The 15,622-nt window shown below is 34.2% G+C and overlaps 1 protein-coding gene across 2 annotated transcripts in view; it reads right to left on the reverse strand.

Moving 5' to 3' along the window:
• Positions 1 to 15,622, reverse strand: part of LOC123529323 (reelin-like) — a 418,269-nt gene that overhangs the window by 132,693 nt on the left and 269,954 nt on the right. For both annotated transcript variants that reach the window (XM_045309613.2, XM_045309612.2), the window contains exons 37-38: positions 8,746 to 8,905; positions 813 to 933 (exon numbers count right to left, since the gene is read on the reverse strand). In XM_045309613.2, coding sequence (XP_045165548.2) covers positions 813 to 933; positions 8,746 to 8,905 — 281 coding nt within the window. The remainder of the gene's footprint in view (positions 1 to 812; positions 934 to 8,745; positions 8,906 to 15,622) is intronic.

The raw sequence follows: 15,622 nt of genomic DNA on the forward strand, positions 1-15,622 counted from the left end.
CGACTGTGGCATTAACATAAATGAACTCTTACAATTTGGGTGTCGATAACTGACGAATGTCGGTATTACCCGATATTACACTAGTATGTATTTATACAAGTACAGGCAATATCATTGCAATTTGCAAGGCCATTTAACAATCTTAGATATGGCTCTGGGCATACAGAAAGACAGAATAAAAACACTAAGTAAGTGCATGTAAATTAAAGGTATATGCCAGTACAAGGAACCATAAATCTTGTCTTCATCTGGCAATCATTTATACAATGCTTTACAGAAAAGGTACCATGTCTTAAGTATAGCCCTGGATGGAAAATGGAGTAAAAACAGTACAAATGACCATAAATCTTGTCTTCCACAAGCAATCTCACTGAAACTTGTAGTGCCATATTCCGGCTAGCAGTTAACTTTTCTACCATATTTTTTTGAGATGCTTCACATTACGTCTGAGATATGGCTCTGAACAGATGTAAAATTGAATACAAATACTATATATATACTATGACTGTGAACAGAAAGATGGTTGGATGGATGATGAAGGCCAAACACATGGACAGATGGATGGAAAGAAGGCAGATAACAACAAAACTATATACCCCTCCTTTGGTATAATTACACAATGGAGAAGAAACCACTAACCCTAATTTGTTTGTTTTTCATGCATAAATTATTCACCAGAAGTGCTGCATTTCCATTGAAACAGAACATTAGTGGTGCTCAAATTGCACAATTAACAGGTGCTAACTAGCTTACCAGGATTCTCACCAATACAGATACATCTATAACAGACAACCAAGAGAAAACTGACTCACATCAAACTGTAAAACAGACATTGGTCCAACATCTAAATCACGAGTTACCACTGAGTGTTCTCCCTTGTCTAATCCTTGACTGAACACTAAAGCTGACTGGCCCGCTCCTTCTGTATCTGACCTTTTTAAAACAGAATAAAATATAATGTGATGAGCTTATCAAAAGATTACCTAAAAGTAATATCACCAATACTTGCTGCTGTGAATACACATACATGATCTCAGTACGAATTGACAGATGAGCAAGTTTGGGTTCCGCAAATAGAGGAGTGCAGGCAAAAGTCCAGATCCCACAAAATCTCCCTCCACAAAATCCCATTTAAGAACTGATAATTATCAGTTTGAAAATTATGATTTTTTTTATTTCTGTTACCTTTTTTTTAACTTTTAGCAATTTTATTCCACAAAATCAAAGAGGGGGAATTTGATGCATATTCCATTAACATTGCTAATTAAAAGTTGTACATAAGAATAAGATAGCAACAAAAGTTGTGTTAAAAATCATACCTGTGACTAAGGTTGTGACAAATTTTGGGCCAGGCATCATACATTTGCCCAAGGTAATGACAACTCTTCAAAAATAAGTCATACCTTTGACTAAGGTAGTGTAACGAATGTTGGGTTTAAAGTCATGCCTTTGACTAAGGTAGTGTAACGAATGTTGGGTTTAAAGTCATGCCTTTGACTAAGGTAGTGTAAGGAATGTTGGGTTTAAAGTCATGCCTTTGACTAAGGTTGTAATGAATGTTGGGTTTAAAGTCATACCTTTGACTAAGGTTGTAATGAATGTTGGGTTTAAAGTCATACCTTTGACCAAGGTTGTAATGAATGTTGGGTTTAAAGTCATGCCTTTGACTAAGGTTGTAATGAATGTTGGGTTTAAAGTCATGCCTTTGACTAAGGTAGTGTAACGAATGTTGGGTTTAAAGTCATGCCTTTGACTAAGGTAGTGTAAGGAATGTTGGGTTTAAAGTCATGCCTTTGACTAAGGTTGTAATGAATGTTGGGTTTAAAGTCATACCTTTGACTAAGGTAGTGTAACGAATGTTGGGTTTAAAGTCATACCTTTGACTAAGGTAGTGTAACGAATGTTGGGTTTAAAGTCATGCCTTTGACTAAGGTAGTGTAATGAATGTTGGGTTTAAAGTCATACCTTTGACTAAGGTAGTGTAATGAATGTTGGGTTTAAAGTCATACCTTTGACTAAGGTAGTGTAATGAATGTTGGGTTTAAAGTCATACCTTTGACTAAGGTAGTGTAATGAATGTTGGGTTTAAAGTCATACCTTTGACTAAGGTAGTGTAACGAATGTTGGGTTTAAAGTCATGCCTTTGACTAAGGTAGTGTAACGAATGTTGGGTTTAAAGTCATGCCTTTGACTAAGGTAGTGTAACGAATGTTGGGTTTAAAGTCATACCTTTGACTAAGGTAGTGTAACGAATGTTGGGTTTAAAGTCATGCCTTTGACTAAGGTTGTAATGAATGTTGGGTTTAAAGTCATACCTTTGACTAAGGTTGTAATGAAGTTGGTTTAGTCATCTTGCCTAAGTGTGTAACGAATGTTGGGTTTAAAGTCATACCTTTGACTAAGGTATGTAAACGAATGTTGGGTTAAAGTCATACCTTTGACTAAGGTATGTAACGAATGTTGGGTTTATAAGACATACCTTGATAAGTAGTGACAGATGTTGGTTTGAAAGTCATAGCTGACTTTGACGTCATAGGTCATAAATTTAAGGTGTTAAATCAAATGAACTCTTGACAATTTGGGTGTCGATAATGAAATGTCTGGTATTACGAATTACATGTTTGCAAATTTAACAAGTAAGGTAAAGTCATGCAATTTGCAAGGTATTGTAACTTGAATGTTGGGCATACAAAGTCAGATAAACCTTATGCATTAAAAGGTATAGGTAAGATAAATGTTGTTTTCAACATTTATACCTTTACAGAAAAGGTTACCTGTCTAAGTAGTAGCCGGATGGAATTATAATACATACAATGACCAATTTGTAAAGCAATGTATGAAATGTATGCCTTTGGTAGCTTTAACTTTTCTAATGATTTTGGATCTTAATACGTCATGTGCTCTGAACAGAGTAATGAAGAAATTGCTTTAATATACTTTGACTGGTGTGAACGAAGTGTTGGTGGATGATGAAGGTCATACCATGACAAGGATTGAAAGAATGGAGTTAACAAAATATATCCTTTGTAATTAAAGGTAAAGATAACCTAATTGTTTGGTTTTCAGAAAATTATTCACTTAGAAGTGCTGATTCTTTGAAACGAACTTAGTGGTGTAATTGCAAATTAAAGTCAATAGTCCTTTGACATAAGTACTGTAAACGAACTGAGGATTAAAAGTACAGACATTGGACCTAACAGAGTTAATGAATGTTGGTTAATCCTTGCCCTTTGACTGCGTATTGTAACGAAATTGTTGGTTTCAAAGTATTACCTAATATATACCAATATGCTGTGAACACATATGGTTACGAATGTCAATAGCAGTTTGGCTAAGGAGTGAGGAAATCGATTCTTAAAATCATGCCATTTAGACTAATTATTTTTGAAAAATGATTTTTTTATGTTCCTACCTTTGCACTATATGTCACAAATCAGTGGGATTTGAATGCATACCTTATGACTAAGTAGTGTACATAGAATGTAGGTGTTTAAAAGTCATACCTTGACTAAGGTTGTGAACAATGTTTGGGCAAGTCAATACTTTGCAAGGTAGATGAACGAATGTTCGAAAATAAGTCATCCTTTGACTAAGGTTGTAACGAATGTTGGGTTTAAAGTCATGCCTTTGACTAAGGTAGTAATGAATGTTTTAAAGTCTTGCCTTTGACTAAGGTTGTAACGAATGTTGGGTTTAAAGTCATGCCTTTGACTAAGGTAGTGTAACGAATGTTGGGTTTAAAGTCATGCCTTTGACTAAGGTAGTGTAACGAATGTTGGGTTTAAAGTCATGCCTTTGACTAAGGTTGTAATGAATGTTGGGTTTAAAGTCATGCCTTTGCCTAAGGTTGTAATGAATGTTGGGTTTAAAGTCATACCTTTGACTAAGGTAGTGAATGAATGTTTTAAAGTCTTGCCTTTGACTAAGGTTGTAATGAATGTTGGGTTTAAAGTCATGCCTTTGACTAAGGTAGTGTAACGAATGTTGGGTTTAAAGTCATGCCTTTGACTAAGGTTGTAATGAATGTTGGGTTTAAAGTCATGCCTTTGACTAAGGTTGTAATGAATGTTGGGTTTAAAGTCATGCCTTTGACTAAGGTAGTGTAACGAATGTTGGGTTTAAAGTCATGCCTTTGACTAAGGTTGTAACGAATGTTGGGTTTAAAGTCATGCCTTTGCCTAAGGTTGTAATGAATGTTGGGTTTAAAGTCATACCTTTGACTAAGGTAGTGAATGAATGTTTTAAAGTCTTGCCTTTGACTAAGGTTGTAATGAATGTTGGGTTTAAAGTCATGCCTTTGACTAAGGTAGTGTAACGAATGTTGGGTTTAAAGTCATGCCTTTGCCTAAGGTTGTAATGAATGTTGGGTTTAAAGTCATACCTTTGACTAAGGTAGTGAATGAATGTTTTAAAGTCTTGCCTTTGACTAAGGTTGTAACGAATGTTGGGTTTAAAGTCATGCCTTTGACTAAGGTTGTAACGAATGTTGGGTTTAAAGTCATGCCTTTGACTAAGGTTGTAATGAATGTTGGGTTTAAAGTCATGCCTTTGACTAAGGTAGTGTAACGAATGTTGGGTTTAAAGTCATGCCTTTGACTAAGGTTGTAATGAATGTTGGGTTTAAAGTCATGCCTTCGACTAAGGTAGTGTAACGAATGTTGGGTTTAAAGTCATGCCTTTGACTAAGGTTGTAATGAATGTTGGGTTTAAAGTCATACCTTTGACTAAGGTAGTGTAACGAATGTTGGGTTTAAAGTCATGCCTTTGACTAAGGTTGTAATGAATGTTGGGTTTAAAGTCATGCCTTTGACTAAGGTTGTAATGAATGTTGGGTTTAAAGTCATACCTTTGACTAAGGTAGTGTAACGAATGTTGGGTTTAAGTCATGCCTTTGACTAAGGTAGTGTAACGAATGTTGGGTTTAAAGTCATGCCTTTGACTAAGGTTGTAACGAATGTTGGGTTTAAAGTCATGCCTTTGACTAAGGTTGTAATGAATGTTGGGTTTAAAGTCATGCCTTTGACTAAGGTTGTAATGAATGTTGGGTTTAAAGTCATGCCTTTGACCAAGGTTGTAACGAATGTTGGGTTTAAAGTCATGCCTTTGACTAAGGTAGTGTAATGAATGTTGGGTTTAAAGTCATGCCTTTGACTAAGGTAGTGTAACGATGTTGGTTTAAAGTCATGCCTTGACTAAGTTGTAATGAATGTGGTTTAAAGTCATGCCTTTGACTAAGGTAGTGTAACGAATGTTGTTTAAAGTCATGCCTTTGACTAAGGTTGTAATGAATGTTGGGTTTAAAGTCATCCTTTGACTAAGGTATGTAACGAATGTTGGGTTTAAAGTCATGCCTTTGACTAAGGTTGTAATGAATGTTGGGTTTAAAGTCATGCCTTTGACTAAGGTTGTAATGAATGTTGGGTTTAAAGTCATGCCTTTGACCAAGGTTGTAATGAATGTTGGGTTTAAAGTCATGCCTTTGACTAAGGTTGTAAGAATGTTTTAAAGTCATGCCTTTGACTAAGGTTGTAATGAATGTTGGGTTTAAAGTCATGCCTTTGACTAAGGTTGTAACTGAATGTTGGGTTTAAAGTCATCCTTTGACTAAGGTTGTAATGAATGTTGTTAAAGTCATGCCTTTGACTAAGGTTGTAATGAATGTTGGGTTTAAAGTCATGCCTTTGCTAAGGTTGTAAGAATGTTGTTTAAAGTCATGCCTTTGACTAAGGTTAGTAAGGAATGTTGGGTTTAAAGTCATGCCTTTGACTAAGGTTGTAATGAATGTTGGGTTTAAAGTCATGCCTTTGACTAAGGTTGTAATGAATGTTGGGTTTAAAGTCATACCTTTGACTAAGGTTGTAATGAATGTTGGGTTTAAAGTCATACCTTTGCCCAAGGTTGTTATGAATGTTGGGTTTAAAGTCATGCTTTTGACTAAGGTAGTGTAACGAATGTTGGGTTTAGCTCCCTGGGGCCGAAATGCGACTATAGGCATTATATTTTCTACCCCTATAGCGTTGATATCCCACTAAACGCGCATTATCAGGACTCCCCAGGACGGCGATTGACGAGTATAGTCATGGCACCAAGATCATGCTGAATGCGTCACTTACTTGTTAATTTTTGATAATCCTGACAAAAGCAAAATTATTTTGCATACTGGCTATTATTTCTTAGATGTTATAATTATTAATTGTGCTCATAATTAGTTCCCTTGTTAAAATAAATGTTTGTAATTATGCGGCCATGTAAAGGAAATAAAAAATGCGAACTCCACTGTGTTTCGTTCATACTGCATTTAAAATGAGCAAAATAATGTCGCCCTTAAAATGAAAAAAATAATTTCATTATCATGCTGATTCTGACCCATTAGTTCCGTCCAATGATGATTCCGACGCTGAAATTCCATTATTAGAGAAATGAATGGTCGGAAAATGTTAAGTTTTAGAAGACTGAAATATTTATACACTTACATCGCATACGATACAAATGGATAAAAATAAGACAACAAAACATGTTTGATAAAATACAAAATAAAATGTGCGTAATAGTTCTGCAAAGATGGATTTAAATATTACGACTTAACTGTCTAAGCCCGTGTCACACAATGTTTGTGTTCATGTTAAGAAAGAGATTATACATCAAAAATGGGTGTAAATTTCGAGTAATGCTGATGTAAATATTCTGTATTAATAATGTATTTCTGTTTATTGGAATTTAATGTGTTTGAATGTGAAAAAATTAAGCAAATAAGAAATGTTCAAATATTTATTAAACGCAAAAGGTGTGTTAAAATTGTGAATATATTATTCTATTTGGATATGAGTTACGGACGAAATTGGATATAAAAATATTTGTTCAAGCTTTGAAGATTTTGTAAGTTTATCTTAATTTACACCCAAGTTAATAATGTTTCCCTGCATGGGAGTATGATTATGATAAGATCAGATAATGTTCTTTGACGTCAGGTGGTAATTCTTATCTTGCCGCAGCAGGTATATTACGATATCGGCCTAAGGGAGTTAAAGTCATGCCTTTGACTAAGGTTGTAATGAATGTTGGGTTTAAAGTCATACCATGACTAAGGTAGTGAATGATGTTGGTTTAAAGTCATGCCCTTGACTAAGGTATCAGATAAATTTTGTTTAAAGTCATCCTAGACTAGGATATGTGTAACGAATGTTGGTTGAAAGTCATCTTGACTGGTAGTGACAAATTTTTTAAAGAGTACCTATTACTAGGTTGTAATGAATGTTGGGAAAAAGTCATGCCTTGACTAAGGTATGTAACGAAATGTTGTTAAGTCAGCTTTTTCTAAACTTAGTATGAATGTGAGTAAAGTCTGCCTTGACTAAGGTAGTGTACAAGTTGGTTAAATATTTTACTAAGTATGAATAAAGTTTTAAGTTGCACTGCTAAAGCGGAATCAATGAATTCTTTTAAAGTAGCCTATGACTAAGTTCTAACATGAAAAATCACCTTGATAAGTAGAGAATGTGGGGCTCTTCTGAACAGATGCAAGGTTGTGTTTAAATTCATTCCTTCCAGGTATACGAGTGGCTAATCAATCCTTACTATATATGAGTTGTTTAAGTTGCCATTGCTATGTCGTGTTCAGATCTTTCTTATATTCATTTGAGTTAAAAGCTACCTTTAAAAATATGTAACCATGTTGGTTTAAACACTTTAACATGAGTGACGTATACAAGAATGTATAAATATACATTAAAAGACTAAGGGAATGAAAGCATGTGTTAATCAGTTACCTAGGTATTATTCTTTTAAATCATGCCTTTACTTAGTAACATTTTAAACAACGACCAAAGGAGTTGACTGTAATTGTTGTTAAAGTCATGCCTGACAGTATGAATGGGTTTGTATGCCTTTCCAATAATAATTTTAAGTTGCTTTGATAATAGTTTAAAATAAAGTCATGCCTTACAGTGTAATAATAAAGTTGCCTTGACTAATAGACGAATGTTGAGTTAGTATGCCCTAGGTAGTGAAGATTGTTGGTTAAAGTCATGCCTTGACTAAGGTTGTAATGAAAGTTGGGTTTAAAGTCATACCCATGACTAAGGCAGTAATGGATGTTTGGTTCAAAGTCATACCCATGACTAAGGTACAGATAAATTTTGTGTAAGTAGTCAAACTTAGGACTATGGTAGTGAGAAATGTTGTGCCAGAAGTCATACTTCTGACACAACATTTTCTTAAAAGAGTTACCTATTACTATGCTGGTAATGAATATTGGAAAAAAAGAGATCCATGACTAAGGTTGAAATAAATGTTGTGTCAGCTGTCAAACTTAGGTCTAAGTAGTCAGAACTGTCTGACTAAGGTAGTGACTAAAGTTGATAATTTTACCTGTAGTACTAAGTCATTATTTCAAGCACATGCATAAACCAGCAGGAAATCATCAATCCTTTCATAAGCTACCTAGATGGCTTCCTCACATGAAAATAATCAACCTTATCAAAGAAGGGGCTCTTCTGAAGCAGCAGCAAGGGGTTGCTGTTACACTTTTCATTACCTTCCATGAACAGACTCAATCAAATCCTACTTATTTTGCTTATTTGCATTCTATGCTTCCTCAGGATCTTCTTATATTCATTTGAGTCAACAAACTACCTTTAAAAATATGTACCATGTCATTTTACAACACTTAACAATGAGTGACGTATACAAAGAAATGTATAATATAGGAATTAAAATGAGCAAGAAAGAAAAGCCTGTTTATGTTACCTAGTATTCCTTTCACAATATGGACCCTTTTCACCCTCATTTACAAACAACCAGGAGTCTGACTGTACATTGTTGTTGAAATCATCTGACATAGAACTGGGATTGATTGCCATTCTTCCAATAAATAAATTATCAATAGCCCAGGTAGATAACATAGTTCCTGCAATAAACAAATTATCTATAGCCCAGGTAGATAACATAGTTCCTGTGATAAACAAGCAAATTCGATGAATTGGTATCCCCTGCCGAAAGGGTTTGTGGTCAGGAATGGCAAAAAAATATATCCGGCAAAAAGTTAAGGATGTTACTAAGAAGCAAAAGAAGCAAATAATTTCATTTGTCAAAATCAATTTAACAGAAAATGAATGCTATTTTTTGGTTGGGGGAGGAGGGGCAGCGGGGGTGACTGGGTGAGGGTACAAAACATTGATTATTGTCATTGATCATCGATGTTGATTATAAATATTAAAATATGGATGGAAAATTAAAAATGAAAAAAAATAAAAATGTGGGGGGGGGGGGGGGGGGGGGATGACTGGGTGGAGGAGTGAGGTGGGGGAACAGTACAACTTTGTATGTTGATAAATATTCATGAAAGTCTGAAAACAATAATAATAAAAAGGAAAGAATTTTTTTGGGGTGGGGGGGGGGGGGGGGGGGGGGGGGGTTGGTCGGGGGAGGGGGTGTGACGAAAGCAAGGTGGTGACCAGGTGTGGGTACACAACTTCACATGTTTATAATAAATGTTCACGGAAAAGAATGAAAGAAGTTTTATGAAATTCTACCAATTGGTTGGTTTGTTATGTACAAATCTGTAGATTTTCAAATAATTAAAGGGCAATAACTCTTAGGAAAATTGACCAATTGAAAAAAAAAATGACATACATCATCAAAGTATGTTGATTCATATTTATTTTAAGTTTCATGAAATTCTACCAGCTTGTTACTGAGAAATGGCTGCAGACGTGGATTTTTCAGCAAATAAAGGGCAATAACTCTAAGGGAAATTGACCAATCCAAAAAAAAACTTGATGGACATCACTGCAGTATGTTGGTTCATATTTATTTCAAGTTTCATGAAATTCCACCTGCTAGTTAATGAGAAATGGCTGCGGACGGACATTTTTGGGCATTTTTCATTAAATCAAGGGCAATAACTCTAAGGGAAATCGACCAATCCAAAAAAAAACTTGACGGGCATCATCGCAGTATGTTGGTTCATGTTTATTTCAAGTTTCATGAAATTCTACCTGCTAGTTACTGAGAAATGGCTGCGGACGGACACACGCACGCACGGATGCACGGACGTGACGGACGGACAACGCCATTTCAATACCCCCCTCCCGATTTCATCGGCGGGGGATAACAAATTATCTATAGCCTAGGTAGATAACAAAGTTCCTGCAATAAATCCAGGTAGAAAATGTAGTTCCTGCAATAAACAAATTATCTATAACCCAGGTAGATAACATAGTTCCTGCAATAAACACATTATCTATAGCCTAGGTGGATAACTAAGTTCCTGCAATAAACCCAGGTAGATAACGTAGTTCCTGCAATAAACACATTATCTATAACCCAGGTAGATAACATAGTTCCTGCAATAAACACATTATCTATAGCCTAGATAGATAACATAGTTCCTGCAATAAACAAATTATAGCCCAGGTAGATAACATAGTTCCTGCAATAAATAAATTATCTATAGCCTAGGTTGATAACATTGTTCCTGCAATAAACAAATTATAGCCCAGGTAGATAACATAGTTCCTGCAATAAATAAATTATCTATATCCCAGGTAGATAACATGGTCCCTGCAATAAACACATTATCTATAGCCTAGATAGATAACATAGTTCCTGCAATAAACAAATTATAGCCCAGGTAGATAACATAGTTCCTGCAATAAACACATTATCTATAGCCCAGGTAGATAACATAGTTCCTGCAATAAACACATTATCTATAACCCAGGTAGATAACATAGTTCCTGCAATAAACACATTATCTATAGCCTAGATAGATAACATAGTTCCTGCAATAAACAAATTATAGCCCAGGTAGATAACATAGTTCCTGCAATAAATAAATTATCTATAGCCTAGGTTGATAACATTGTTCCTGCAATAAACAAATTATAGCCCAGGTAGATAACATAGTTCCTGCAATAAATAAATTATCTATAGCCTAGGTTGATAACATTGTTCCTGCAATAAACAAATTATAGCCCAGGTAGATAACATAGTTCCTGCAATAAATAAATTATCTATATCCCAGGTAGATAACATGGTTCCTGCAATAAACACATTATCTATAGCCTAGATAGATAACATAGTTCCTGCAATAAACAAATTATAGCCCAGGTAGATAACATAGTTCCTGCAAAAAACACATTATCTATAGCCCAGGTAGATAACATAGTTCCTGCAATAAACACATTATCTATAACCCAGGTAGATAACATAGTTCCTGCAATAAACACATTATCTATAGCCTAGATAGATAACATAGTTCCTGCAATAAACAAATTATAGCCCAGGTAGATAACATAGTTCCTGCAATAAATAAATTATCTATAGCCTAGGTTGATAACATTGTTCCTGCAATAAACAAATTATAGCCCAGGTAGATAACATGGTTTCTGCAATAAACAAATTATCTATAGCCTAGGTTGATAACATTGTTCCTGCAATAAACAAATTATCTATATCCCAGGTAGATAACATAGTTCCTGCAATAAACAAATTATAGCCCAGGTAGATAACATAGTTCCTGCAATAAATAAATTATCTATAGCCTAGGTAGATAACATAGTTCCTGCAATAAATAAATTATCTATATCCCAGGTAGATAACATAGTTCCTGCAATAAACAAATTATCTATAGCCTAGGTAGATAACATAGTTCCTGCAATAAATAAATTATCTATATCCCAGGTAGATAACATAGTTCCTGCAATAAACAAATTATAGCCCAGGTAGATAACATAGTTCCTGCAATAAATAAATTATCTATAGCCCAAGTAGATAACATGGTTCCTGCAATAAACAAATTATAGCCCAGGTAGATAACATAGTTCCTGCAATAAACAAATTATAGCCCAGGTAGATAACATAGTTCCTGCAATAAACAAATTATAGCCCAGGTAGATAACATAGTTCCTGCAATAAATAAATTATCTATATCCCAAGTAGATAACATGGTTCCTGCAATAAATAAATTATCTATAGCCCAAGTAGATAACATAGTTCCTGCAATAAACAAATTATCTATAGCCCAGGTAGATAACGTAGTTCCTGTAATAAATAAATTATCTATAGCCCAAGTAGATAACATGGTTCCTGCAATAAACAAATTATCTATAGCCCAGGTAGATAACTTAGTTCCTGTAATAAACAAATTATCTATAGCCTAGGTAGATAACGTAGTTCCGGTAATAAACAAATTATAGCCCAGGTAGATAACATTGTTCCTGCAATATACAAATTGTCTATAGCCCAGGTAGATAACATGGTTCCTGCAGTAAACAAATTATCTATAGCCCAGGTAGATAACATTGTTCCTGCAATAAACAAACTGTCTATAGCCCAGGTAGATAACATAGTTCCTGCAATAAACCCAGGTAGATAACGTAGTTCCTGCAATAAACAAATTGTCTATAGCCCAGGTAGATAACATAGTTCCTGCAATACACAAATTATCAATAGCCCAGGTAGATAACATAGTTCCTGCAATAAACAAATTGTCTATAGTCCAGGTAGATAACACAGTTCCTGTAATAAATAAATTATCAATAGCCCAGGTAGATAACATAGTTCTTGCAATAAACCCAGGTAGATAATGTAGTTCCTGCAATAAACAAATTATCTCATGCCCAGGTAGGTAACGTATTTCCGGTAATAAACAAATTATCTATAGCCCAGGTAGATAACATAGTTCCTGTAATAAACAAATTATAGCCCAGGTAGATAACATAGTTCCTGCAATAAACAAATTATCTATAGCCCAGGTAGATAACGTAGTTCCGGTAATAAACAAATTATCTATAGCCCAGGTACTAATAAACTTTGATAATGTGGCAGTTGACCCCAAAACAATCGACAGTGTTTATTTTCCAATACAGGTAAATCCAACGATTGCTTTACAATAGATCTGTGACGGATTATCTTTGAACATCCCTGGACTTATTGGACTCAACTGCCACATTATCAAAGCTTATTAGTAGATAACATAGTTCCTGCAATAAACAAATATATATAGCCCAGGTAGATAACGTAGTTTCGGTAATAAGCAAATTATCTATAGCCCAGGAAGATAACATGGTTCCTGCAATAAACAAATTGTCTATAGCCCAGGTAGATAACATAGTTCCTGCAATAAACAAATTGTCTATAGCCCAGGTAGATAACATAGTTCCTGCAATAAACAAATTATCTATAGCCCAGGTAGATAACGTAGTTCCAGTATTAATAAACAAATTATAGCCCAGGTAGATAACATAGTTCCTGCAATAAATAAATTATAGCCCAGGTAGATAACATAGTTCCTGCAATAAACAAATTATCTATAGCCCAGGTAGATAACATAGTTCCTGCAATAAACAAATTATCTATAGCCCAGGTAGATAACGTAGTTCCAGTATTAATAAACAAATTATAGCCCAGGTAGATAACATAGTTCCTGCAATAAATAAATTATAGCCCAGGTAGATAACATAGTTCCTGCAATAAATAAATTATCTATAGCCCAGGTAGATAACTTAGTTCCTGTAATAAACAAATTATCTATAGCCCAGGTAGATAACATAGTTCCAGTATTAATAAACAAATTATAGCCCAGGTAGATAACATAGTTCCTGCAATAAACAAATTGTCTATAGCCCAGGTAGATAACATAGTTCCTGCAATAAACAAATTGTCTATAGCCCAGGTAGATAACATAGTTCCTGCAATAAACAAATTATCTATAGCCCAAAGATGCTCAAAAAATGTTGTGTAAAACTGTATAAGATCTCCAAATTTCATTGCTGTACCTTAAAAAAGAAGAAAGTAGGTCAGTAGGTCAATATCAAGGTCACTGAAAGTCAGTTTTGAGATGTGTGTTCAAAACTGTACAAGTGGTTCATTGGACAATTTTATAGCAATATCTTAAAAAAGAAGAAAGTAGGTCAGAAGGTCAATGTCATGGTCAAGGGACACTAAGGGTCATCAACTATTTATACTTAAGGATGTACGAGCGTTTTTTTTCAGGATATCCGCCATTTTGAAAAATGTTTTTCCGAATAGTGCTTTCTAACAAAAGTTTTGCCAAAAATTAATGATAGATAATTAAAATATGGCTAATAATGTACCATTTAAGCAAATATATTCTACTTTTTGCGAAAAAAAATTTTTTTTCACCCTTATTTTTGGTTGGAATTTGCCTAAAATTGACGTAAGATTTACAATGGGGTAGGGGAAGGTAATGTCAAATATCTATTAAAGTAGATTAGGTTTGGTTTTGAAAATTTCCTGACTGATACATATAATGATGAGCTATAATTGAAATAAAAGTTTTCAAGATGGCACATTATATTATCTAGAAAACATATATTTAAAACAAAAAGAACAAAAAATATCAAAATTTACCAATTTTTAACAGTTTTTTCTTAATAAATCTCTTAGATGCACGGTGACCCCAACTTTCTTTCTTTCCATTTTGAAGCATTTTTGTGGGTCATTAAAGCTGCAAAATATTTTGAAAATCTTAACGTCAGAATTTTTTTTGTAGATCTAAATATGTTTTTTTCCATTGACAATAAAGTGGGTGGGGTAATTATGTCAATATGTGAAAATGAAAGAGAATTGTTAGTGACATTTATGCTTTTGTAATACTGGCACCACCTTGTATTCATATTAACCCGTAACACCCAAAATCCCTATAACATTAAGTGGGATATTATATGTTTTATAAAGTACCACCATTTTTCTAATTTTACAAAATTTCAAAAATGCTTAAGCAGTGGGTGAAGAAAATGCCCTATAAAATTAAAACGAGTTCGGTGACCTATGTTTCTTCTCTTGTTTGTCTTGGAAACAAATGTTCTTCAAGCTCACAGAGTATGAAAAAATTCTTTATGTTAGAAAAAAATCACTCCTACATCCTTAACAGCATATCAAATATGTTAGGAAATTATTGAAGTTTTTTCCAATGTAACTCAATTCATATTTGAAACAAATAAAGGGCCATTACTTCGTGACAAATCATTCAAATGGAATGTGCTTCACACATGCACAACTACACTTGGTACAGATGATGATAATAATAACAAGGTTTGACAAAAGTCTGGCATACAATGACTGAGAAATAGCGCGGACAAATTTTTTCCATATACATATGAAGAAAACATTAATAAATGGCCATAACTACGTGAAAAATCATTCAAATGGAACGTGCTTTGCACATGCACAACTTGACTTGGTAACAATGATAATTACAAGGTTTGATAAAAGTCTGGCATATAAGGACCGAGAAATAGAGCGGACAAATTTTTTCCATATACATAAAAAGAAAAATTAATAAAGGGCCATAATTAAGTGAAAAATCATCCAAATGGTTATCACTTCACACATGCACAACTAGGCTTGGTACTGAAAATAATTACAAGGTTTGATGGAAATCTGGCAAATAATTGCTGAGAAATAGCCCGGACGACGGACCAATATCCAGTATAGCCCCCCAAATAGTAGTATCTGGGGGTATAATAATAAAGTGGTATTCAGTTATGATGAGTTATCATTTTATTTACATATATTTTCCAATATCTAAACATATAAATTTGCAGAAAATATGAAGGGGAACAGAACCTAATTTGTCATAAAGTGCTGCTAGGTTTTT

This window comes from Mercenaria mercenaria, chromosome 13 (assembly GCF_021730395.1).
Source record: "Mercenaria mercenaria strain notata chromosome 13, MADL_Memer_1, whole genome shotgun sequence".
NCBI lineage: Eukaryota > Metazoa > Mollusca > Bivalvia > Venerida > Veneridae > Mercenaria > Mercenaria mercenaria.